This window comes from Nannobrachium achirus, assembly GCF_963921795.1.
Source record: "Nannobrachium achirus genome assembly, chromosome: 2".
NCBI lineage: Eukaryota > Metazoa > Chordata > Actinopteri > Myctophiformes > Myctophidae > Nannobrachium > Nannobrachium achirus.
Window position 1 is genome coordinate 78,869,202 of NC_137811.1, and position 25,533 is coordinate 78,894,734.

The following is a 25,533-nucleotide window of genomic DNA, read 5'->3' on the forward strand; positions in this document are numbered from 1 at the left end:
GCGATTCCTTTTTCATTTTCCAGAGTGGCGTCAGTTCAGAAAAAGCTAAGGTATGGCAACATGACTGGTGTCTTTGCAAGACACCAGTCATGTTGCCATACCTTAGCAACAGCATGATACATTCATTTTAAAGCCTCTATCAGAGTCCAGGGTGAAGAGCTATTCACTTCACGCGTTGTAGTTTCCTAGCTATCACCTAGGCTTTGTTATGTATTTTTAGGTGATAGCTAGAAAACTACACCGCAGTGAAGTGAATAGCCCTTCACCCTGGACTCTGATTAAGAAGTACATTCTATTTTTCCCCCCCGTTTCTACAGTTTCTTGGGCTGGATATGGCAGCCTGGAACGGTTGTTCGAGTGCAGCTATAACTTGAAATGTTAGTAAACATGCCACAATTAACAATAATGCATTGCACCTGTGCAGCTGACCTGCGGAACCTGGGAATATACCATTCTGTGAAGATGGGGAGAATAAGTGTGGAGAATAATTATAATACCTTGTTAAAGTGACCATTTTGTTACATTTAATTTTACTGTAATTTGACAACATAATAACCAGCATAGACAAAGAGACATTCATGGATTTATATTTAAAAGTAACTTTTATTTTCCCCCTGGACCCAGAGTATGGCAGCTGCATACCCCTGCCATACCCAATTGACGCCCCTGCTTTTCCATCCTTGGAAGTGTCAGATTAACACGAGGTTGTAATGACGAGGTTGATGATGTCACTAATGATCTATTTATAGAATTAGTCTCCAGGGCTGAAGCTCATTCTGAAAGTTATCCTAGTCTTATTGTAGCGAGAAACTCATTCTGTGGCTCATAGTAGAAAGTTAGCCTAGTCTTATTGTAGCGTCGCCACGCTGTAGAAAGCTATAGTTTTATTTGTAGTGCGATCAGAGATAAAACATAGTTTTATGTGTAGTGAGAACACTTAGTATAAACCAGAGATAAAACATAGTTTTATGTGCAGTGAGAACACTTAGTATAGATATAGTATATATATAGTATATACTTTAGTATAAACCAGCATAGTTTCCGTCCTAGTGGGAACGTCGCCACAGCCGCCATGCAGCTTCCAGACGACAACGGTCACGTCAACATCCTGTCCAAAGCCGAGTGGCTCCGCCTCCACGGCCGTCCCAAGAGGCTGAACATCAGGAGAGACAACAGGAAGCCGCTCCCCAGAGACAGGAAGTGCTCCGCCGACCCTCCCCGACCCAAGAGAGGAGGAGAAGCGAGGAGCGTCAGGTGGGCTGACGACGAGGAGGAGGACGACAGGAGGAGGAGATGTTCGGACGGCGAGGAGATGAGGAGACGAGGGAGCGAGGAGGAGAGGAGACGAGGGAGCGAGGAGGAGAGGAGACGAGGGAGCGAGGAGGAGAGGAGACGTCCAGAGGAGAAGGAGGAGCATCAGGCTGTTCAGGAGGCTCATCATGCTCATCTGGAGGCCATGAAGCTCCAAGCAGCCAATCAGGAAGAACAACAGCGAGGAGGAAGACGGAGGCCTGCGGTCGAGGAGGACGAGGAGAACCCGGAGGGCGAGGAGCAGATGGAGGCGTCGGCCTCAGCGCGGGCGGAGCTTCAGGCCCGTCAGCTGCAGGAGGCTCTGGAGGAGGAGCGGCAGCTCCTGGACATGGAGGAGGCGCGGCGGGAGGCCAACACCTTCGGGCCCAGCGAAGGAGCCCGCCGGCTCTACAGCGCCCTCCTGCTGACGGAGGTGATGAAGGAGCGCGAGGCGCAGCTGGACATGAAGCGGCGCATCGCGGAGCGCCAGCGGCTGGAGCAGCGGAAGGAGGAGGAGCAGCGGCGCTGCTTCGTGGCGGCGCAGGAGGAGCGCGTCAGGCTGTGGCGGAGCCGCGAGCAGGAGAAGTTCCGCGAGGGCCAGATGCTGCGCGACCGCGTCTTCCACAAGCTGGCGGCGCTGCAGCTCAGCAAGGAGAGCCGCCAGAAGCAGCAGGAGGAGCAGCAGTCGCTCCGCTACGCCGCCGAGCAGGAAGCCAAGCAGGCCAGCATCCTCAAGGAGGAGGCAGAGGCCAAGGCTCAGCTTTATAAGGCCTTTACTGACCACCTGACCACCACCCCAGAGAGGTAGAACCTCCACCTCTCCACCCCAGAGAGGTAGAACCTCTAGGGCTTCAACCCAGAGAGGTAGAGGAGGCCGAGGCCAAGGCTCAGCTCTACAAGGCCTTCACTGCTGAACGAGCTGACCGCCTGGTCTCCACCCTGGAGAGGTAGAACCTCCACCCAGAGAGGTAGAACCTCCACCTCTCTGGGGCGCCCTCCTGGAGCCTCCACCCCAGAGAGCTGGAGCCTCCACCCAGAGAGCTGGAGCCTCCACCAGCCTCCACAGAGAGGTAGAGCTTAGTGGATGGACCTTAGGAGCTAGAAGTTAGTGGACCTCAGGCAGGTTAGTGGACCTCAAGGGTTTAGTGGAGCTCAGGGGGGCACTCGAGGACGTGTCCCAGACTCTTCTCCCTTCCCTAAAACGCCCCGGACGACGCTCCACGTGTCCCAGACTCTTCTCCCTTCCCTAAAACACCCCGGACGACGCTCCACGCGTCCCAGACTCTTCTCCCTTCCCTAAAACACCCTGGACGACACTCCACGCGTCCCAGACTATTCTCTCTTCCCTAAAACACCCTGGACAACGCTCCACGCGTCCCAGACTCTTCTCCCTTCCCTAAAACACCCCGGACGACGCTCCACGCGTCCCAGACTCTTCTCCAAAGATTAAAATGTAAATTAGATAGTGTGTTTTTTAGACAGACGCTGGGTTCATTTGTTTACTTATCGTTTCGATGTATGAATACTTTTGTTATATGATATTGTTTAGACATGCTAGGGTCTTGGTTTACCTATTATAGGTTTGATGCATGGCTTATTAGTGTGGTTGCCCTACTGTATAAGTGTGGTTGTCCTACTGTATTAGTGTGGTTGTTCTAGGCAACAGATCTTTGTATTTTTTTGCCAGCAAAGATTTGTAAACTTTTTTGACTTTGTTATCCTGGTTGTAAGGATGAATGAATCTCATGGACAATGTCGTGTCCAATCAGATCTCATGGACAATGTCGTGTCCAATCAGATCTCATGGACAATGTTGTGTCCAATCAGCTTCACTTGACATCACAATATATAATTAGTTAACCTTTTTCTGATCTCTTATTGGACAATATGTCCAATTAGACAGGAGTGACATCACAATGTGTAAGACAGAAACCATCAAGTATAAAAGCTGTGAATTAGAGTTTAAATGTCTTCCAGTCCTTGATGTTGATTGAAGACTTTATTGTCAGTTTGCATAGGAAATGGTGCAGTTCACTGGTACAAGGTCTACTAAAAGGAGATCTTAGAAAAGACTAAAGCTTATTTCCATAGGAAACCATTGAAGTATCTCATATAAAGACTATGCTTATTTCCATAGGAAACCATTGAAGTATCTCATATAAAGTGGATTCCTGGCGGCTCGTGTCAGTGCAACCACATTTACATTTCCCAGAAGTGTTAGTGTGGTTGCTATAGCAACACATCATTGTATTCATTTCTGTCCGTTAATGTTTTAAACCTGTGTTTTTGTTTTGTTTGTTTTTGTTTCTTTACTTTCTGAGTCGTCCGGGTTGGGTGGCAGCACAATAGAAACTTTAATCACAATATCTAGTATAAATGACATCACAATGTCTAGTATAAATGACATCACAATGTCTAGTATAAATGACATCACAATGTCTAGTATAAATGACATCACAATGTCTAGTATAAATGACATCACAATATCTAGTATAAATGATAAGACGGAATTGATTTCCCAGTGATTCCTGCAACCACACTTGTAATTTACCAGAATTGCAAGTGTGGTTGCTTCACTTGACATCAGAATAGCCTATAATATTTATATATTATATTATATTATATTATATTATATTATATTATATATCATATATATCATATATAATATTTATATATATAATATATCATATATATCATATATAATATTTATATATCATTAACATCATGGTAACACACCGTTTATTGTTCTATTGTTCTAGTAATGTTACACACTATTTACAATTATTAATATTTATTAATATATCATATTTATCCTGTGAATGTCATCACATTGATATAACACACTTTATTGTTCTCGGTCTGAGAAGTGAACCTGTTTTTTGTTATCCTTTTGGCTGAAATCTGGTTGAAAACAATCAACTGAAGTTATGTATTTTTAAGCATGATATAAAATAGTAAGTCCCTCATCACAAACTCACGTCACTGCAACCACATTTACAATTTTCCAGAATTGCAGCTTTTGTATCAATTGGAACAAATAACAGCATTATTTTTCTCAAAATGCATTTAAGGGTATCAGCTCTGTTTCATACTGTATGTACAGTAGGTCTAGATGTTTCATACTGTATGTACAGTAGGTCTAGATGTTTCCTACTGTATGTACAGTAGGTATAGATGTTTCCTACTGTATGTACAGTAGGTATAGATGTTTCATACTGTATGTACAGTAGGTCTAGATGTTTCCTACTGTATGTACAGTAGGTCTAGATGTTTCATACTGTATGTACAGTAGGTCTAGATGTTTCCTACTGTATGTACAGTAGGTATAGATGTTTCATACTGTATGTACAGCTGGAAGGATATGTGGGCCATGGAAGCGAGGCAGTTGAGCTTTATCATAAGAGCTACATACGACGTTCTTCCAACACCAGTCAACCTTCACCAGTGGTTTGGTGAAGACCCGGGGTGTGCCCTTTGTTCAACTCCAGCCACCCTAAGGCACATTCTATCAGGGTGCAAAACCAGTCTCGCCCAGGGACGTTACACATGGCGCCACAACCAAGTCCTAAAGATCCTTGCCTCCACCTTGGAGGACAAACGAGCTGCCACCAACTCCCTACCGTCACCAGCATCCAACCACCAACAGGCAACCACCTTTGTCCGTGAGGGGGCAAAGGTAACCAGGAGTGGCTTGACACCATCTGAGCGAGGCCAACTACGTTTGGCTCGCGACTGGAAGATGCTGGCTGATATTGGCCGACAACTTGTGTTTCCTCCAGAGATCGCTACAACCACCCTGAGACCTGACTTGGTGCTCTGGTCCCCTTCTCTAAAAAAGGTGTACATCATTGAGCTCACAATACCCTGGGAGGACTCAGTGGATGAGGCTTACGAGCGGAAACACCTACGCTATGCAGAGCTCGCGGCTGAAGCACAACAGCACGGCTGGAACGCTGAAGTCCGCCCAGTGGAGGTGGGATGCAGAGGGTTTGTGGCAAGATCTACAACCAGGCTCTTTGCAGACCTGGGAATTAGAGGCCAAAGCCAGCGGTCAGCCATCAAAGCTGCATCGGAGGCAGCCGAAAGAAGCAGCCAGTGGCTTTTTATGAGGAGGAAGGACCCCTGCTGGGCCCCAAAGTAACCAAGCTAGATAGCGTTCGTATAGGTATATACGATTTGTTCTTTGTTCTGGATTGATATCTCTATGCAGTTGATGTATTGATGTTGATTAGGTCTCATGAGGAGGTGGCATAATGCTATTCTCATGCATGCTTAATCACTTTGATTGTTGTATTGCTTATTGCTTATTGTATTGCTTTGCTTGTTGTGGGTCGCTTTGGATTTGGAGCTTCCAGTTTGGGTATTGATGTTGATTAAGTCTCATGAGGAGGTGGCATAACGCTATTCTCATGCATGCTTAATCACTTTGATTGTTGTATTGCTTATTGGTTATTGTATTGCTTTGCTTGTTGTGGGTCGCTTTGGATTTGGAGCTTCCAGTTTGGGTATTGATGTTGATTAAGTCCCATGAGGAGGGGGCATAACGCTATCCTCATGCTTAATCACTTTGATGGTTGTATTGCGTATTGCTTATTGTATTGCTATGCTTGTTGTGGGTCGCTTGGATTGGGAGCTGCCAGTTTGGGCATTGAGCTTCTGCTAAATGCCTAAACATCTTATCCTGTGTTTTGTAAAACTAGGTCTATGTTTATACTGTATGTACAGTAGGTCTAGATGTTTCATACTGTATGTACAGTAGGTCTAGATGTTTCATACTGTATGTACAGTAGGTCTAGATGTTTCATACTGTATGTACAGTAGGTCTATGTTTATACTGTATGTACAGTAGGTCTAGATGTTTCATACTGTATGTACAGTAGGTCTAGATGTTTCATACTGTATGTACAGTAGGTCTATGTTTATACTGTATGTACAGTAGGTCTATGTTTATACTGTATGTACAGTAGGTCTAGATGTTTCATACTGTATGTACAGTAGGTCTAGATGTTTCATACTGCATGTACAGTAGGTCTAGATGTTTCATACTGTATGTACAGTAGGTCTAGAATCTAGATGTTTCATACTCTATGTACAGTAGGTCTAGATGTTTCATACTGTATGTACAGTAGGTCTATGTTCATACTGTAGGCCTATGCACAGTAGGTCTAGATGTTTATACTGTATGTACAGTAGGTCTAGATGTTTCATACTGTATGTACAGTAGGTCTAGATGTTTCATACTGTATGTACAGTAGGTCTAGATGTTTCATACTGTATGTACAGTAGGTCTAGGTTGTGTTTCTAGCCTTCTTTTGTCGCAACACTCATTGACCATACATGAAGTTAGATAGCATACCCGGGTGGGAACCTTGTAGGCCTATGTCCAAAACCGTTCGTTTTGTATCATCTATGAAATGTACCAAACTAGTAAAAACGGCAGATCTACAAGCACAGTGCTTTGCTTGTAGATCGGCTGTTTTCACTAGTTTTGTGCAACAGTCTTGTATGATGAAGCAGGGCTTTGCTTTACCAAAAGACGTACACATTTGAAACTTGGAGATACGAGTTTTCTGCCCGACAGTGACGATATTTTAGTGATTATGTTGTGAGGAAAACGTTGTGATAACAGCCATTTGATTAGAACGGACTGAAAATAACGTTGTACTTCAAGTTTAAAATGATACTAAATATTTTTTCAAGTCTCCAAATAAATTCCAAATATTATCAAATGATCTCGCGGCACCCCTGGACTGCCGTCACGGCACCCCAGGGTGTAACCATGTCTCCCTCCCTCCAGCAGGTGGCAGCACCTCCAGAGGAACGGCAGATTTTTCTGCCTTCAAAACAACAACGTCCACCGGAAGAAGCGGCGTTGCCGTGTCTGTTTATTATAAGTAATTATTCCAAGAGACTTTAGACTTGTTTTCCTTTAAAGACTATTCTAAATACGAGTGTTTTATTGCTATTATATGTGTTGTTTGTTTATAGCTGTTTATTTTGGCCTTGTTTCATAATTCATGTAAATAAAATAAAAACGAATGAATTATTATGTATTTCAGCTTGTTTTCTCAGTCCTGGCAGCTTGTTTCCCTCACAACGTGGCAACCCTCTGGCAGAGCAGCGGCGGAGTAGAAAAAAACGTTATAAAAGTATTTTATTATTTTTTCACCTTCAATTGGTTTTAAACCTGCTTTCTCTGATCACAGATCTACACAACACAACAACAGATCTATAGAACACAACAACAGATCTGTAGAACACATGGATTAACCCCGGAGATCTTTAAACAACCTACGAAAAGAAAAAAGGTTTTTTTTCCTCTGTTTTTCGTCCGTTGATCTGAACAAAGCAGGTGAGACGAAAATGACCGTAAAAATAACTTAATTAACGTTTATTAAAATGTTTAAAACTCCTCAAGCAACAGATCTACAAGCTCACTGGTAGCGTGTAACTTGTAGTTCTGATATTTAGTTGTAACCGTTAGCCGCCCGTTATAGTTAGCCTGGTTCAATACTTTATTAGTGTGTGTGTGTGTGTGTGTGTGTGTGTGTGTGTGTGTGTGTGTGTGTGTGTGTGTGTGTGTGTGTGTTAACAATGGTGTTGGCTCTGCAAACACAAGGCAGATGTTAAATTGTTCATTGTTTCACTAAACTCTCTCTGCGTTCTATGATACTATAGTTTACTGAGACGCTACGCTGTCTCTCTGCGTTCTACGATCCTATAGTTTACTGAGATTGATTGATTGATTGATTGATTGAAGAATTTATTAGAAGTTTGCAATAGAAAAAAGTACAGTTTCATGACAGTACAAATCACTGGTACAAGGTCAACTAAAAGGAGATCCTAGAAAGCCGAGGCTTATTTCCACAGGAACCACACTTTAAGTATCTCATATAACATTGAAAGACAGACGGATAGAACATAGTACTTTATCTAGGATAATATCAGTTTCAAAAGCATAACATCAAATACAAAGGCAGAAAAAAAAAAAAAAAAAAAGGGGGGGGGGGCATGGGGCTTAGTCTATTTACAAGTCACGGGTAGCAGCTGTCTGAAGGTGACTTTTCATACCAATTTTGAAGGAGGCTAGGGATTTGCTCTCCTTTAGGGCTTGAGGAAGGGCGTTCCACATGTTGATGGTGTAGCAGGAGAACGAGTTAGAGCCTTGTTTAGTGTTAAATCTACGTTGATGATGATTAGTGGAGCTGCCTCTGGTGTTGTGGTCGTGAACATCCTTGACCTTTAAGAAGTAGTTTGTCAGGTACATGGGAATCTTGGAGGTGTAGTGTATCTTGTACACTAGGCCCATTGCAAGATGCTGTACTCTGTCAGCTACTTTGAGCCATCCCACGCTTTCGTGGTGATGATCGGTAAGGTGGGTCAGAGGAGGGAGACCAAGCACAACCCTAATTAGTTTGTTTTGGGCTGTTTGAAGCTTTAACTTTAAGGCGGCTGGGGCGTCGCGATACCAGACAAGGACTCCGTAATCAATGAGGGGCCCAATAAGAGCTCCTCCTAGTGTCTTTCGGGATTTAGTATTGATCAGCGGGGCAACCCTTTGCAAGAAGCGAATTCGTTGGTTGACTTTATTGATAACCTTGGTGGTCATTTTTTCACTGGATAGGTTAGCCTCCAGGATGCAACCCAGGTAGCAGATGTAGTTTTTTCTTTCTATCACAGTGTCACCTACTTTAATTGTGAAGTTCTCAACTAGGCTAAGTTTCTGACTAGATCCAAAGAGGATACATTCAGTTTTGCCTAGGTGAATTGAGAGTCTGTTGTCATTGAGCCAGGTGCAGATCTTGTTAAGTTCACAGTTAAGGGCCTTTTCAACCTGCAATAAGTCTCTGCCGGAGACTAGGAGAGTCGAGTCATCCGCGAACAGAAACAGATTGCAGTCACAAGCAGATGACATGTCGTTTACGTATATTAAGAACAACAGTGGTCCTAGTATACTCCCTTGAGGTACTCCACAGTTTACTGGGAGGGGGGGGACAGGGTTCCGTTGACTTCCACCATCTGTTCCCTCCCCACCAAGTAAGAGTGCATCCATCTCACTGCTGTGCTATCAAGACCAATAGCTTTGAGTTTTTCGATCAGAATAGAATGATCGACGGTGTCAAATGCCTTCTGGAGGTCCAGCATGACCATGCCGCAATATTTGCCATCGTGAATTTCACGTTTGATGTAATCATTCAAATAGATGAGGCATGTATCTGTGGAATGGGACTCTCTGAAGCCAGACTGGAACTCGTAGATCAGTTTATTCTCTTCAAGATATTTAGCCACCTGTTCATAGACAATTTTTTCCAGACGCTACGCTGTCTCTCTGCATTCTATGATCCTATAGTTTACTGAGACGCTATGCTGTCTCTCTGCGTTCTATGATCCTATAGTTTACTGAGCTGTCTCTCTGCGTTCTATGATCCTATAGTTTACTGAGACGCTATGCTGTCTCTCTGCGTTCTATGATCCTATAGTTTACTGAGACGCTACGCTGTCTCTCTGCGTTCTACGATCCTATAGTTTACTGAGACGCTACGCTGTCTCTCTGCATTCTATGATCCTATAGTTTACTGAGACGCTATGCTGTCTCTCTGCGTTCTATGATCCTATAGTTTACTGAGACGCTACGCTGTCTCTCTGCGTTCTACGATCCTATAGTTTACTGAGACGCTACGCTGTCTCTCTGCGTTCTACGATCCTATAGTTTACTGAGACGCTACGCTGTCTCTCTGCATTCTATGATCCTATAGTTTACTGAGCTGTCTCTCTGCGTTCTATGATCCTATAGTTTACTGAGACGCTACGCTGTCTCTCTGCATTCTATGATCCTATAGTTTACTGAGACGCTACGCTGTCTCTCTGCATTCTATGATCCTATAGTTTACTGAGACGCTACACTGTCTCTCTGCATTCTATGATCCTATAGTTTACTGAGACGCTACGCTGTCTCTCTGCATTCTATGATCCTATAGTTTACTGAGACGCTACGCTGTCTCTCTGCATTCTATGATCCTATATAGTGTGGGGATTTAAGGGGAGCAAATGCTAATTTCGTGCAAATTTATCTTAAAGCGCAACATTTTGCACAGATGTAGCCCAGGGCTTGCTCTAATGATTTATCTTGGGCGCCCGAGCCGACGACCTTCGGGGTCGCCACAGCGGCCAAATCAAGTTGGCCTCCCATTGACTTTCTATAGAGGAGGAAAATACCCAGGAAAAAAAAGAATTCTGGGTATTTAAGGAGGATCTGAGGGGTCTAACTAGGTGTTTGTCATGATGCTGAATCCATTGCAGGAATTTGTTTTGCACAAAAAACATTCCCTGGGCTAGAAATGGCATCAGAAAACGATGCATGTATGGGTGAGCATTCATGTTAGTCGGAGGCCTTAGGGTTTTTTTTCTCGTGCTAATCAGTCTAAAAGTGCACAATTTTGCACAGATGTAGCTCAGGGCATGCTCTAATGATTTAGCTAGGGCGCCCGAGTCTGCGACCTTCGGCAGAGCTTCTAGCAGAGCTTCTCGCAGAGCTCCTGATCCTAGCAGAGCTCCTGCTCCTAGCAGAGCTCCTGATCCTAGCAGAGCTCCTGATCCTAGCAGAGCTCCTCTGATCCTAGCAGAGCTCCTCTGATCCTAGCAGAGCTCCTCTGATCCTAGCAGAGCTCCTGATCCTAGCAGAGCTCCTGATCCTAGCAGAGCTCCTGCTCCTAGCAGAGCTCCTGATCCTAGCAGAGCTCCTGATCCTAGCAGAGCTCCTGATCCTAGCAGAGCTCCTCTGATCCTAGCAGAGCTCCTCTGATCCTAGCAGAGCTCCTCTGATCCTAGCAGAGCTCCTGATCCTAGCAGAGCTCCTGATCCTAGCAGAGCTCCTGATCCTAGCAGAGCTCCTGCTCCTAGCAGAGCTCCTGATCCTAGCAGAGCTCTTGATCCTAGCAGAGCTCCTGCTCCTAGCAGAGCTCCTCTGATCCTAGCAGAGCTCCTCTGATCCTAGCAGAGCTCCTGATCCTAGCAGAGCTCCTGCTCCTAGCAGAGCTCCTGATCCTAGCAGAGCTCCTGCTCCTAGCAGAGCTCCTGATCCTAGCAGAGCTCCTGCTCCTAGCAGAGCTCCTGATCCTAGCAGAGCTCCTGATCCAGAGCTCCTGATCCTAGCAGAGCTCCTGATCCTAGCAGAGCTCCTGATCCTAGCAGAGCTCCTCTGATCCTAGCAGAGCTCCTGATCCTAGCAGAGCTCCTGATCCTAGCAGAGTGTGTTTCATTCTACTTCCTGTGTTTCATTCTACTTCCTGTGTTTCATCTCTACTTCCTGTGTTTCATCTCTACTTCCTGTGTGTTTCATCTCTACTTCCTGTGTGTTTCATCTCTACTTCCTGTGTGTTTCATCTCTACTTCCTGTGTGTTTCATCTCTACTTCCTGTGTGTTTCATCTCTACTTCCTGTGTGTTTCATCTCTACTTCCTGTGTTTCATCTCTACTTCCTGTGTGTTTCATCTCTACTTCCTGTGTGTTTCATCTCTACTTCCTGTGTTTCATCTCTACTTCCTGTGTTTCATCTCTACTTCCTGTGTGTTTCATCTCTACTTCCTGTGTTTCATCTCTACTTCCTGTGTGTTTCATCTCTACTTCCTGTGTTTCATCTCTACTTCCTGTGTGTTTCATCTCTACTTCCTGTGTGTTTCATCTCTACTTCCTGTGTTTCATCTCTACTTCCTGTGTGTTTCATCTCTACTTCCTGTGTTTCATCTCTACTTCCTGTGTGTTTCATCTCTACTTCCTGTGTGTTTCATCTCTACTTCCTGTGTGTTTCATCTCTACTTCCTGTGTGTTTCATCTCTACTTCCTGTGTTTCATCTCTACTTCCTGTGTTTCATCTCTACTTCCTGTGTGTTTCATCTCTACTTCCTGTGTTTCATCTCTACTTCCTGTGTTTCATCTCTACTTCCTGTGTTTCATCTCTACTTCCTGTGTTTCATCTCTACTTCCTGTGCCTTTCAGATCTACTTCCTGTTATGTGAGGTCATCGGTGACAGAATGGAGGCCAGCGTCAACAAGGTAACAACTAATGATTATTATTATCAATCAATCAATCAATCAATCAATCAATCAGGTTTAATTAATACAGCACAGTTTTATTATATAGATATTCTCTAGCAGATTCCATGTTCTGTGTGTGTGTGTGTGTGTGTGTGTGTGTGTGTGTGTGTGTGTGTGTGTGTGTGTGTGTGTGTGTGTGTGTGTGTGTGACCATAAGAAGCGAGTATAAGAAATAAGAAAATGACCAGGCCAATCAGTGACTGCACTTAACTCATTAAAAGCCAACCCCGCGATGTCGCGGGAAAAGTAATAGAGTATCTATAGTGCCATCCACGCGATGTCGCGGGAAAAGTAATATATTACTGTAACGGCGAGTAAAAATACCTAGTACAATGGCCGACGCTCCGGAGACGAAATCCGCGCTGATTTGTCATCATCACGGCTCCACGAGCACACAATAGTCATCCCATAACATTGAGGTGGACGGGCCGCCTCATCTTTAATGTCCATTATCTCAAAACTACACTTTAGAAGCGAAGATGGAGGCAGATGCTCGCTTATAAAACACATGTATAAACGCTACGAGCCGATCCAGCATGGCTCCACATAAACAATGATCGGTTCAGTCGAAGGATCCGATGACGTCAGACCGGAAGTACTTCCGGTGGCCTTCAAAATAAGACAAAATAAGAGAACGGCCGTGAATGGGGGGGGGTGGGAGGCACTCTGGATATTATAATCCGTTAATGTCTGAGGCTTTTAATGAGTTAACTATTCTGTTGAAACGCAGTCACTGATTGGCCCGGTAAGCTAAGTTTTACTAAGCAGTAGGATAATAATAATAATAATAAATTGAATTTATATAGCGCCTTTCAAAAATCCCAAGGCGCTTAACAAAACAGAAACAAAACACACTATTGTCCAAAAGCCTGAATGAATAAGTGTCTCTTCAGTGCGGACTTAAAAGAGTTCAGTGTTGGCAACTGGCGAATCACTGTGGGGAGGCAGTTCCAGAGGGTTGGGGCCGCCACACTGAAGGCTCTGTCCCCAAGGGTCCGCTTTTTGCTGGGAGGGACAGTGAGGAGCCCCAGGTCAGCAGATCTCAAATTCTGCTCCGGGGAGTAGTCCTTGAGGAGGTCCGACAGGTACTGTGGGGCTCTAGAGGGCATGGAGGGCTTTATAGGTGAGGAGGAGCAGTTTGTGTGATACGGAACTTGACCGGGAGCCAGTGGAGGCGTTTAAGGGTGGGGGTGATGTGCTGCCAGCGTCTGGTACGGGTGAGCACTCTGGCAGCTGAATTCTGAACGTACTGCAGTCTGTCCAAGATTGTGTTGGGGAGACCAAACAACACACCGTTGCAGTAGTCCAGACGGGAGGAGATGAAAGAGTGGATAAGTGTTTCAGCAACAGAGTCTGTGAGTGAAGGGCGGAGTCTGGAGATGTTTTTCAGGTGGAAGAAGGCGGATCTGGTAACGGATTTGATGTGGGATTGATAGGAGAGAGTAGAGTCCAGGATGACACCCAGGTTGTGAACCTCGGTGGATGGAGAGATGGAGCAGCCATCCACCTGGAGGAGAAAATCTCCAACCTTTTGAAGTTGCACCTTGGGACCCACGACCATGAGCTCTGTTTTCTTGCTGTTGCTGGAATTGGAACAGTGTTCGGCAGCCTTATCATTGGCTATGCTAGGAACCCATCTCTGAGGCAGCCTTATCATTGGCTATGCTAGGAACCCATCTCTGAGGCAGCCTTATCATTGGCTATGCTAGGAACCCATCTCTGAGGCAGCAGCTTTTCTCTTATGCCATCCTGGGATTCGCCCTGTCTGAAGCTATGGGTCTATTCTGTTTGATGGTGGCTTTCCTTATCCTGTTCGCTAGGGTTAGGGTTAGTTATGTAAAGCTCTCATCATAATAGAACACTTTAATTGTCTCCACCAGCCGAAGGCATGGGGGAGAGTATGTTTTCCCCTTCGTCCGTCCGTGCGTCCGTCCGTGCGTCCGTGCGTCCGTGCGTCCGTGCGTCCTCGCAGTTTGTGTGCACCAAATCTCAGTCGCCGTTGGCCCGGGCACTGCCAAAGTGAGCACACACATTCCCTGGATGCCAATCTAGAACCTCTGCCCTACATTTTTCAAATAGGCCCTTTCTAGCGCCACCTAGTGGCCGATGTTTGCAAAACACATTTCTGTGCACTACTCTTACAGATTTTGTCCAAAAATCCTACAAATCGGTAGGCAGTATCTCGACAGTCATGTGATCGACACGGATCTGTCCAATTTTGCATATTCCATCCTGATTGGCTAAGATTGGCTTCCAAAATTTGTAGGATTGAGCTGTTTTGAACAAAATGCCTCAAATCCCAAACCCAAAGTGCAATTTTCATGAAATTGCGCACACACGTTCCCACTAGGTCGAGGAAGAAATGCCAATTTCAAAGTTTTGAAATCAGCCTCATGGTGGCGCTATAACAGGCCGATTTGTGGTTTTATCTATAACTCCACCGATCAGTTTCAAACTTTGTAAGCGCACTCCTTAGAGGCTAAGGATAAACCTTTGCCCTGCATTTCTCACATCAGCCTTTTATAGCGCCACCTTTGGGCTGACTTATGTAAAACACATTTTTGAATATTACTCCTTGAGATTTTATCCAAAAATCACGCAAATCGGTACACAGTATCTCTATAGTCATGTGATCAAGTCTGATCCGTCTGATATTTCATATTCCATCCTGATTGGCTAATATTGGCTTCCAAAGTTTGCAGGATTGATCCGTTTTTTAACAAAATGCCTCAAATCATCAACGCAGCTTGCGATTACCGTGAAATTTGCCACACATATTCCCACTAGGTCAAGGAACAAATGCTACCTTTTTCACATTGACCTGTTATAGCGCCACCAGCAGGTAGACTTTAGCAAAACACATTTTTGGAACACAATGCTTCAAATCATGCATGCAGCGTCCGATTTCCATTAAAGATCTAAGGTGAAGAACATATGCCACCCTTTTTACAATGGCCTATTATACAGTAGCACCACCAGGATGCACAGCCTGGTGGAGACCTGTGCTCGGAAGAGCACTGCTTCTAGTTACAGATGTGACTACATATTTTATGTAGGATGTATCTTTCTCCACAGTGTACATCATGGTGTATTCAGTGTAATATTAATATTAATGTATCTTTCTCCACAGTGTACATCATGGTGTATTCAGTGTAATATTAATATTAACATTAATGAATGTTTCTCTACAGTGTACATCATGGTGTATTCAGTGTAATATTAATATTAACATTAATGAATGTTTCTCTACAGTGTACATCATGTGGGGAAGGCTGGGCTGTAGGATGGTGTATTCAGTGTAAAGAGGCGTTGTGTGAGGAGTGTGTCTCTGCTCATAAGAGAGTGAAGATGACCAGATCCCACACCATCCATGAGAAGCCTTCTTCACACCACTCCACACCACTCCACTCCACACCACTCCACACCATCCATGATGACAAGCCTTCTCCTCAACAAGCTGTCCATGACAAGCCTTCTGCAGGTAAAATACTCTACTATACCACACCACACCACACCACAGCACACCGCACCACACCACACCACACCACACCACACCACACCACACCACACCACTCCGCACCACACCACACCACTCCACACCACACCACACCACTCCGCACCGCACCACACCACACCACACCACACCACTCCACTCCACTCCACTCCACTCCACACCACACCACAAAAGCCACAAAAGCATGGAACTACACTACAGAAGACCTACTGGAATGTGCCCATAGGGGTGGGCGATATGGTGATAATTATCGTGGAGACGATACAATGTCTCCACGATATGCCTTTTCAGAGGTATCGTATCCACAAGTTTCCAACATCCCATCGTGCATTGCACAGAAATTGGACGGAGCTTCCGGCGCCGCAGCCGAGTGTGATCTACAAGCTCACAACGGCTGCATCTGGGACGCGACGTGAGCTTGTATGTCTGCTGTTAACCGGAAGTGTGGTGCAGTGTGGTGCAAAACATTCTCCAGTAAATTCCCGCGGAAAGAGGTGGATATATTATACTACAACTGAATTTCCCCCTTGGGATAATAAAGGTATCTATCTATATATCGTGATACACTTGAGGGAGCCTTGTAAAACATCCCGTTAAAGATTCATTGCAGAATTCATTTAAACCTGCATTTTGGTCTAAATCAGTAGTTCTCAAACTTTAAAATGTCAAGGTCTCCACTTAACTGACAGTATACAAATGAAACCAAATGGACCCTTACGGGTCCATTTGGTTTCATTTGTATACTGTCAGAGTTACATATTTGTAAAGTTTAATTTAGACCTACCAAAAGGAACCCAGAGAGTGTAGTTTTCGTCAAGTAACTTGAAAAGTTATAACCATCGAAACCAACGTGAAAAAGAATCGTGATAAAATCGTGTGTCGTCATACAGCTTGGGAAAATATTGCATTTTTCCATATCGCCCATCCCTATGTGCCCATGCCCCCCGGGGCCCCCGATGCCCCCCGGGGCCCCCCGGGGCCCCCGATGCCCCCCGGGGCCCCCTGATGCCCCCCGATGCCCCCCGGGGCCCCCCGGGGCCCCCGATGCCATCGGGGGGCAATCTGAGATTGCTACGGACTCGAAGAAGAAGATCCCTTGTATGCCCATACATGGAGATCCCTGTCTGAACCAGCCATATATATGGGCTGTCTTCCTCCATATATGGGCATTCCCATATGAAGTCCTGTTTGATATGTCCATATTGATGAGGGATCTCCATATATGGGCATAAAAGGGATTCTGTTAGAGTGGTTCCCATGACATCAAAACATACAATCCCTTTCATACCCATACATGGAGATCCCTATCTGAACCATCCAGTGATGTATATCGATGACATCAGGGATCCTCATATATGGGCATAAACTGGATTCTGAGGAATCCTCTCCGACTATCCGTAGTCGCACGGGTGCTCCCAATTATTAGCCTCGCAACAGCCAGACTCTCCCAGGGGAGAGTCTGCGAGTTCCCCATAGACAACGCATTACGCAATGACGTAGTTACTCACTTTGACTGACAGGTCCAGTCCGTAGTCATCAGCGCATCAAAACATCGTCGGGAGAACATCAAATACGTATTTTCCAGACAGAAATTCCAAAGGTGCAAACTGTTGTTTGTTTTTAAGTTATGAGATGCCGTTGATTATCTGTGAATATCTTTGGGTACCAGATGTCTCCATATATGGTTAAATGGTCCGATATACATCACTGGCCAGAAGACCAAGAAATGGTGCAACCTCGCCCTTTGCTTTTCTCCCTTAGGCATCTTACTGGTAGGTAGTTTAATGAGGAATGCAGTATGGTGGTAGGTAGGTAGTTATGGCCTTTGATGTAAGATTTTCACTTTCTAGGATAACTATATTTGCTATTCCCAGATGATGCCCTTTTAGGGTACCCCTCATGCCCATATATGGAGATCCCCAGGCTTTACTAATTAACATAAGTTTTATGCCCATATATGGAGATCATTGTCCCAATGTCATCAGATATATGGGCATAAATGGACACAGGCAAACTAGATGGGCTGTATGGATATCCAGATGTGTGATGTAAGTGTTTTATTCCAAATGTGGCACCCCACAGACATATTTCCAGAAACAAAATCCCTTTCATGCCCATATATGGAGATTTCTGATGTCATCAATCCCAGGCCCTGTAAAAAACATCTTGTTACTAATCTGTCGGTAGATAATGCCGGTCTTATATAAGGGTCATTTGTGTACGGTGTGATGTCATACTGATGTCAGCAGTGTGACAGGAGATAAGCGACCAACGGTCGCTTATCTCCCGATTAGGGAGTCTTACTGGTATGTATGTAATATGTATTAATATGTACGTATATGTATGTATAATGTGAGTGTGTTTCTCTAAAGGCTCCAGTCCAGGCAGATGTCAGATCCATCCCACAGAACCGCTCCAACTCCTGTGTTTAACCTGCGCTAAGCTGACCTGCAGAGACTGTCAGCTGATGGACCATAGAAACCACAGGTAACTTTATACCCTAACCCTAACCTTTATACCCTAACCCATATAACCCTAACCCTAACCTTTATACCCTAACCCATATAACCCTAACCCTAACCTTTATACCCTAACCCATATAACCCTAACCCTAACCTTTATACCCTAACCCTAACCCATACAACCCTAACCTTTATACCCCTAACCCTAACCTTTATACCCTAACCCTAACCCATATAACCCTAACACTAACCCTAACCCTAACCCATATAACCCTAACCTTTATACCCCTAACCCTAACCCATATAACCCTAACCTTTATACCCTAACCCTAACCTTTATACCCTAACCCATATAACCCTAACCTTTATACCCTAACCCTAACCTTTATACCCTAACCCATATAACCCTAACCTTTATACCCTAACCCTAACCCATATAACCCTAACCTTTATACCCTAACCCTAACCTTTATACCCTAACCCATATAACCCTAACACTAACCCTAACCCTAACCCATATAACCCTAACCTTTATACCCCTAACCCATATAACCCTAACCTTTATACCCTAACCCATATAACCCTAACCCTAACCTTTATACCCTAACCCATATAACCCTAACCCTAACCTTTATACCCTAACCCTAACCCATATAACCCTAACACTAACCCTAAACAACCCTTTATATAACCTTTATACCCTAACCCTAACCCATATAACCCTAACCCTAACCTTTATACCCTAACCCATATAACCCTAACACTAACCCTAACCCTAACCCATATAACCCTAACCTTTATACCCCTAACCCATATAACCCTAACCTTTATACCCTAACCCATATAACCCTAACCCTAACCTTTATACCCTAACCCATATAACCCTAACCCTAACCTTTATACCCTAACCCTAACCCATATAACCCTAACACTAACCCTAAACAACCCTTTATATAACCTTTATACCCTAACCCTAACCCATATAACCCTAACCCTAACCTTTATACCCTAACCCATATAACCCTAACACTAACCCTAACCCTAACCCATATAACCCTAACCTTTATACCCCTAACCCATATAACCCTAACCTTTATACCCTAACCCATATAACCCTAACCCTAACCTTTATACCCTAACCCTAACCCATATAACCCTAACACTAACCCTAAACAACCCTTTATATAACCTTTATACCCTAACCCTAACCCATATAACCCTAACCCTAACCTTTATACCCTAACCCATATAACCCTAACCCTAACCTTTATACCCTAACCCTAACCCATATAACCCTAACACTAACCCTAAACAACCCTTTATATAACCTTTATACCCTAACCCTAACCCATATAACCCTAACCCTAACCTTTATACCCTAACCCATATAACCCTAACACTAACCCTAACCCTAACCCATATAACCCTAACCTTTATACCCCTAACCCATATAACCCTAACCTTTATACCCTAACCCATATAACCCTAACCCTAACCTTTATACCCTAACCCATATAACCCTAACCCTAACCTTTATACCCTAACCCTAACCCATATAACCCTAACACTAACCCTAAACAACCCTTTATATAACCTTTATACCCTAACCCTAACCCATATAACCCTAACCCTAACCTTTATACCCTAACCCATATAACCCTAACACTAACCCTAACCCTAACCCATATAACCCTAACCTTTATACCCCTAACCCATATAACCCTAACCTTTATACCCTAACCCATATAACCCTAACCCTAACCTTTATACCCTAACCCATATAACCCTAACCCTAACCTTTATACCCTAACCCTAACCCATATAACCCTAACACTAACCCTAAACAACCCTTTATATAACCTTTATACCCTAACCCTAACCCATATAACCCTAACCCTAACCCTAAACAACCCTTTATATAACCCCTAACCTGTAGAGACTGTCAGGTAACATTATACCAGTAAGACTCCCTAATCGGGAGATAAGCGACCGTCAGGTCGCAGCGTGATTTTAGGCCAAAATGTGTAGCAGTGTCCAAAAATGTGTTTGTAAAAATCAGCCCTGATGGTGGCGCTATATGGGACAGATCCATGTTGATGAGATGAGTGTAGACATACTGTGTACCGATTTGTGTGATTTTAGGGCAAAATCTGTAGGAGTAGTGTACAAAAAAATGTGTTTTAAAGAATCTGCCTGAAGGTGGCGTTAAATGGGACAGATCCATGTTGATGACATCAGTGTAGAGCAAGTGTGTACCGAGTTGCGTGATTTTAGGGCAAAATTTGTAGGAGCAGTGTCCAAAAATGTGTTTTAAAAAATCTGCCTGAAGGTGGCGCTAAATGGGACATATCCATGTTGATGAGATGAGTGCATGTAGACATACTGTGTACCGATTTGCGTGATTTTAGGGCAAACATTTTAGGAGCAGTGTCCAAAAATGTGTTTTGCAAGAATCGGCCTCATGGTGGCGCTAGAAGAGGGCCATGTGAGAATTGATGGGTGGAGGTTGTGGTTTGGCAGGTAAGGAGTGTGTGTGCAAAATTTGGCATGGATGGGGGCAACGGTTGCGGAGATATGAGCAGGGCAAAAGTGTGACGTGTGACGTGTGACGGACGGACAGACGGACAGACAGACAGACAGCCGGTGGAGGTTTTGATAGTAAGTGCGACATGACGGTCGCAATAACCATATACCATATAAAAAAGTTACCCTAGAAGTCTATAACGTTTCCCTAGGACTATAATGTGTTGCCCTGTTGGGCAACCACACTAATTAGGATAGTTGTAATACAAATGTATATTGTATTATACCAGTAAGACTCCCTAATCGGGAGATAAGCGACCGTTGGTCGCTTATCTCCACAAATATAACCGACGAATCTCACTAAGTCTGACCTCACAAGCCCCATATTTGTACACGAACAACATATAACTCCATATATAGAGACATAGCTGCTGACATCAGTATGACATCACACTGCTGCTGACATCAGTATGACATCACACCGTACACAAATGACCCTTATATAAGACCGGCATTATCTACCGACAGATTAGATGCAAGCAGGATCTCGACTCTGACACAACTCATCGGCTCATAAGCTGGTTCTCCCTCCATATATGGAGATAACCGACGAATCTCACTTAGTCTGACCTCACAAGCCCCATATTTGGACACGAACAACATATAACTCCATATATAGAGACATAGCTGCTGACATCAGTATGACATCACACTGCTGACATCAGTATGACATCACACCGTACACAAACAAAGGTGTGACGTGTGACGTGTGACCGACCGACGGATGGACGGACGGACGGCCGGTGGAGGTTTTGATACTAAACTGCGACCTAACGGTCGCAAATAACGATTTGTTTCTTACCGATAGGGGTACTTTTGTGTAATGGAAAATGAAGATATGTTAAGGTGGAGTGGTGTGGTGTGGTGTAGTGTTGTGTAGTGTGGTGCTAAAGCTGCAGTGGAAAAGGGGCTTTAGGGTCCAGTAGAACACAACATAAGCCCCTTTTCCACTGGCCCAACACCACACCACTCCACACCACACCGCCCACTTGTGCCAGGTTTTCCACTACAAGGACCTGGGTAGACTGGTGTGAAAGTGGTACTAAACGTGGTACTAAAAAGTATCCAATCTAGAGTAGGTCTGAGCTAGGCCAAACAGGGCCAAACACTTCATAATGACTGATCACTCACTGACTTTTCATTTAGACCACCAGGATATGATAATAGATTCTATTGTGTTATAACCACTATTATAATCTATTATAGTGCATTATAATTATCACAGTAATACATTAATACTTTATAGTGTATTATACTCATAGTTATAATACATTTAAGTGTATTATAATTCAGGATAGTTGTAATACAAATTTATATTGTATAATAATCACAGTTAACACTTTGCAAGCCACGAGGAGCCCCTTAACACGTTGACGTCCGAAATAGAATGGTGGTTGGTAGATTAGCCGTGACATTTCTATTATTGTATTGTGATCTGAGACATAATATTATGTTTATAAACATGACCCCGCAGCCCCTCCATCTTGAACAGCGCCGCTGTTTTTTCTTTTTTTTTTCCCCCAGGCCAGTAACTCACCATGATTTTCTCGATTTCCGTTGGGATAGAATGGGGGTTTTGGCCGATCGTCGATGTCCCCGTGCGTTTCGCGTGCGCGATCCTTTCACGTAAATGTCCCCGCAAATAGTCCATGTGTGACTGAAGAACAGAACTGAAAAGTTTCGCTAGCATAGCCCCAAGCATGGCTGCAGGAGGAGCTCGAGTGTGTAGACAGTAAACGGATGGGTGGAAGGTGCCTTGGAGAAGGAGAGGCGCTGACGTCACCTCTGCTTCATGCACGGTCTGCATGAGCTATCAGTGCACGAGTGGTGACTAGGGAAGGTTAGACGATCGCCGATTTTCGGATCAAAAGCTTTTATTCCGGTTTTAAAGACAAAGTCCGGGAATGTACGACGTGGCTGAGAGTCCCTGGGGGGATGTGCGATATAGTACGGTTTTAACATTAAGGGGCTCCCCTTGGCTTAGAAGGTGTTAATATTAAAACCGGAATATACCGGACATCTGAGCAAGGAGTCTCAGCCGCGTCGTCTTTTACCGTACTGGGTCATTAAAAACGAAATAAATGATTTTTATTCGAAAATCGGCGATCGTCTAACCTTCCCTAGTCACCACTCGTCCATCGATAGCGCATGGCTCGTCTGACATGAAGCAGAAGTGACGTCAGGTCTATTCCTTCCAGAGGCTTCCTTGCAGCCGTCCGTTTACTGTTTAGAGGATAACATTAGCATAGCTGGAGTGCTAAGGGCTAAGCCAGCCAAAGTGGTCACATCGACTGTTCAGTCATTCTTGGATTATATGCGCACGGATCGCGCACGCGAAACGCGAAAATGCCTCGGCCAAAACTGCCACTCTATCCCAATGGAGATCCAGATAATCACGGTGAGCTAACGACCTGGGGATTGGAAAAAAAGAAAAAACAACGGCGCGGTCCAAGAAGGAGGGGTGGCGGGCTCATGTTTATAAACATAATATTATGTCTCAGATCATAATACAATAATAGAAATTTCACGGCTAATCTATCAACAGCCATTCTATTTCGGCTAGCAAAGTGTTAAAAGGATCAATTTGTTTCTTACCAATAGGGGATACGTTTGTGTAATGGAAAATGTAGATATTTTTATGTGGTGTGGTGTGGTGCTAAAGCTGCAGTCGAAAAGGGGCTTAAGACACTACTGTAGTAATTCAATTCAATTCAAATGATTGAAGACTTTATTAGAAGTTTGCATAGAAAAAGGTACAGTTTCATGACGGTAGAGTTCACTGGTACAAGTTCTACTAAAAGGAGATCCTAGAAAAGACGAAGCTTATTTCCATAGGAAACCATTGAACCATTTTGTGGAATTGTATTTTAGGAACACAGATGTTTACAAAAGAAAACCCTTTGTTAAACAAAAGTATAAAACTCAGTTGAGAGGCATATTTCTGCTGCCATGTGCCAAGTTACATTTTCTATGTAACTTGAAACTTTATAAGTTTCATTTCTCCAGGGATATAACTTTAACTTGATCAAGTTACTGCCATGGTGAGTTACTTGTAACTGTACAAGTTACTGCCATGGTGAGTTACTTGTAACTGTACAAGTTACGCTTTCAAAGTAACTTCCCCAACACTGCTTATGTACTTTAAGTACTGTAGTAAATGTACTTAGTTACTTTAGGTACTGTAGTAAATGTACTTAGTTACTTTAAGTACTGTAGTCAATGTACTTAGTTACTTTAAGTACTGTAGTCAATGTACTTAGTTACTTTAGGTACTGTAGTCAATGTACTTAGTTACTTTAAGTACTGTAGTCAATAACCCTAACCCTAACCCTACTGTAGTCAATGTACTTTCTGTTAACTGTTAACTGTTACTTTCTTTCCCTTAGGTTCGAGTTCGTCCATGAAGCGTTGCTCACGACCAAGAAGGTTCTGCGGACCGTCATGAAACCTGTCAACGAACGGGGAGAAAAAATCAAACAAAGTCTTCAAGTCATGGAAACCAGGTGAGATTTGTACTGTAGTGTATTGTTGTCATGGAAACCAGGTGTATTGTTGTCATGGAAACCAGGTGTATTGTTGTCATGGAAACCAGGTGTATTGTTGTCATGGAAACCAGGTGTATTGTTGTCATGGAAACCAGGTGAGATGTGTACAGTAGTGCAGTGATACTCAAACTCCGGCCCGCGGGCCACTTCTGGCTGAGCTTAGAGCTCATTTTCTCTGTTCCATGCATATCCATGAGGTGTGCAAGGTTTAATCACGGCTAAATCGCCGAAAATAGGGCTTCTAAAATGCTTGGTAGCCAATAGCTAACTTCATCCCTGTGTGTGTGTCCTTATGCAACATGTACTGTGTGAGTGTCCTTATGCAACATGTGTGTGAGTACTGTGTGTGTGTGTGTGTGTGTGTGTGTGTGTGTGTGTGTGTGTGTGTGTGTGTGTGTGTGTGTGTGTGTGTGTGTGTGTGTGTGTTAAGAGTTAAGATCTGTTTATTTGACAGGGACCTTGCTCATTAATGGACATGTCAGTTTTCACTTCAATGTAAATGAGCCAGATTTAGCCCGCTGTGGGCTAATTTCCATCTGCAGTCCCTGGACCCCCATTGGTGGTGATCAACCCCCCCAATCCAACCCTTGATGCTGAGTGCCAAGCAGGGAGGCATTGGGTCCCATTTTTATAGTCTTTGGTATGACCCGGCCGGGGAATTGAACCCCCGACCTCCCAGTCTCAGGGCGGACACTCTAACCACAAGGCCACTGAGCTGGTCAGTCAGACAGACAGACAGACAGACAGACAGACAGACAGGATCCCCATTGGTGGTGGTGATCAACCCCCCCAATCCAACCCTTGATGCTGAGTGCCAAGCAGGGAGGCATTGGGTCCCATTTTTATAGTCTTTGGTATGACCCGGCCGGGGAATTGAACCCCCGACCTCCCAGTCTCAGGGCGGACACTCTAACCACAAGGCCACTGAGCTGGTTTTGTGTGTGTGTGTGTGTGTGTGTGTGTGTGTCCTTATGCAACATGTGTGTGAGTACTGTGTGATTGTCCTTATGCAACATGTGTGTGAGTACTGTGTGTGTGTGTCCTT

The 25,533-nt window shown here is 44.3% G+C and overlaps 1 protein-coding gene across 1 annotated transcript in view; it reads left to right on the forward strand.

Moving 5' to 3' along the window:
• Positions 1–7,527: 7,527 nt before the first annotated feature.
• LOC308300741 (uncharacterized protein) overlaps positions 7,528–25,533 on the forward strand; it is a gene marked incomplete at its 3' end in the record, with an annotated part of 36,818 nt that continues 18,812 nt past the window's right edge. The window contains exons 1-5 of the mRNA XM_080744638.1: positions 7,528–7,642; positions 12,286–12,342; positions 15,637–15,865; positions 18,271–18,385; positions 24,330–24,446. Of these exons, the coding sequence (XP_080600764.1) occupies positions 12,322–12,342; positions 15,637–15,865; positions 18,271–18,385; positions 24,330–24,446 (482 nt within the window). The 5' untranslated portion in view covers positions 7,528–7,642; positions 12,286–12,321. The remainder of the gene's footprint in view (positions 7,643–12,285; positions 12,343–15,636; positions 15,866–18,270; positions 18,386–24,329; positions 24,447–25,533) is intronic.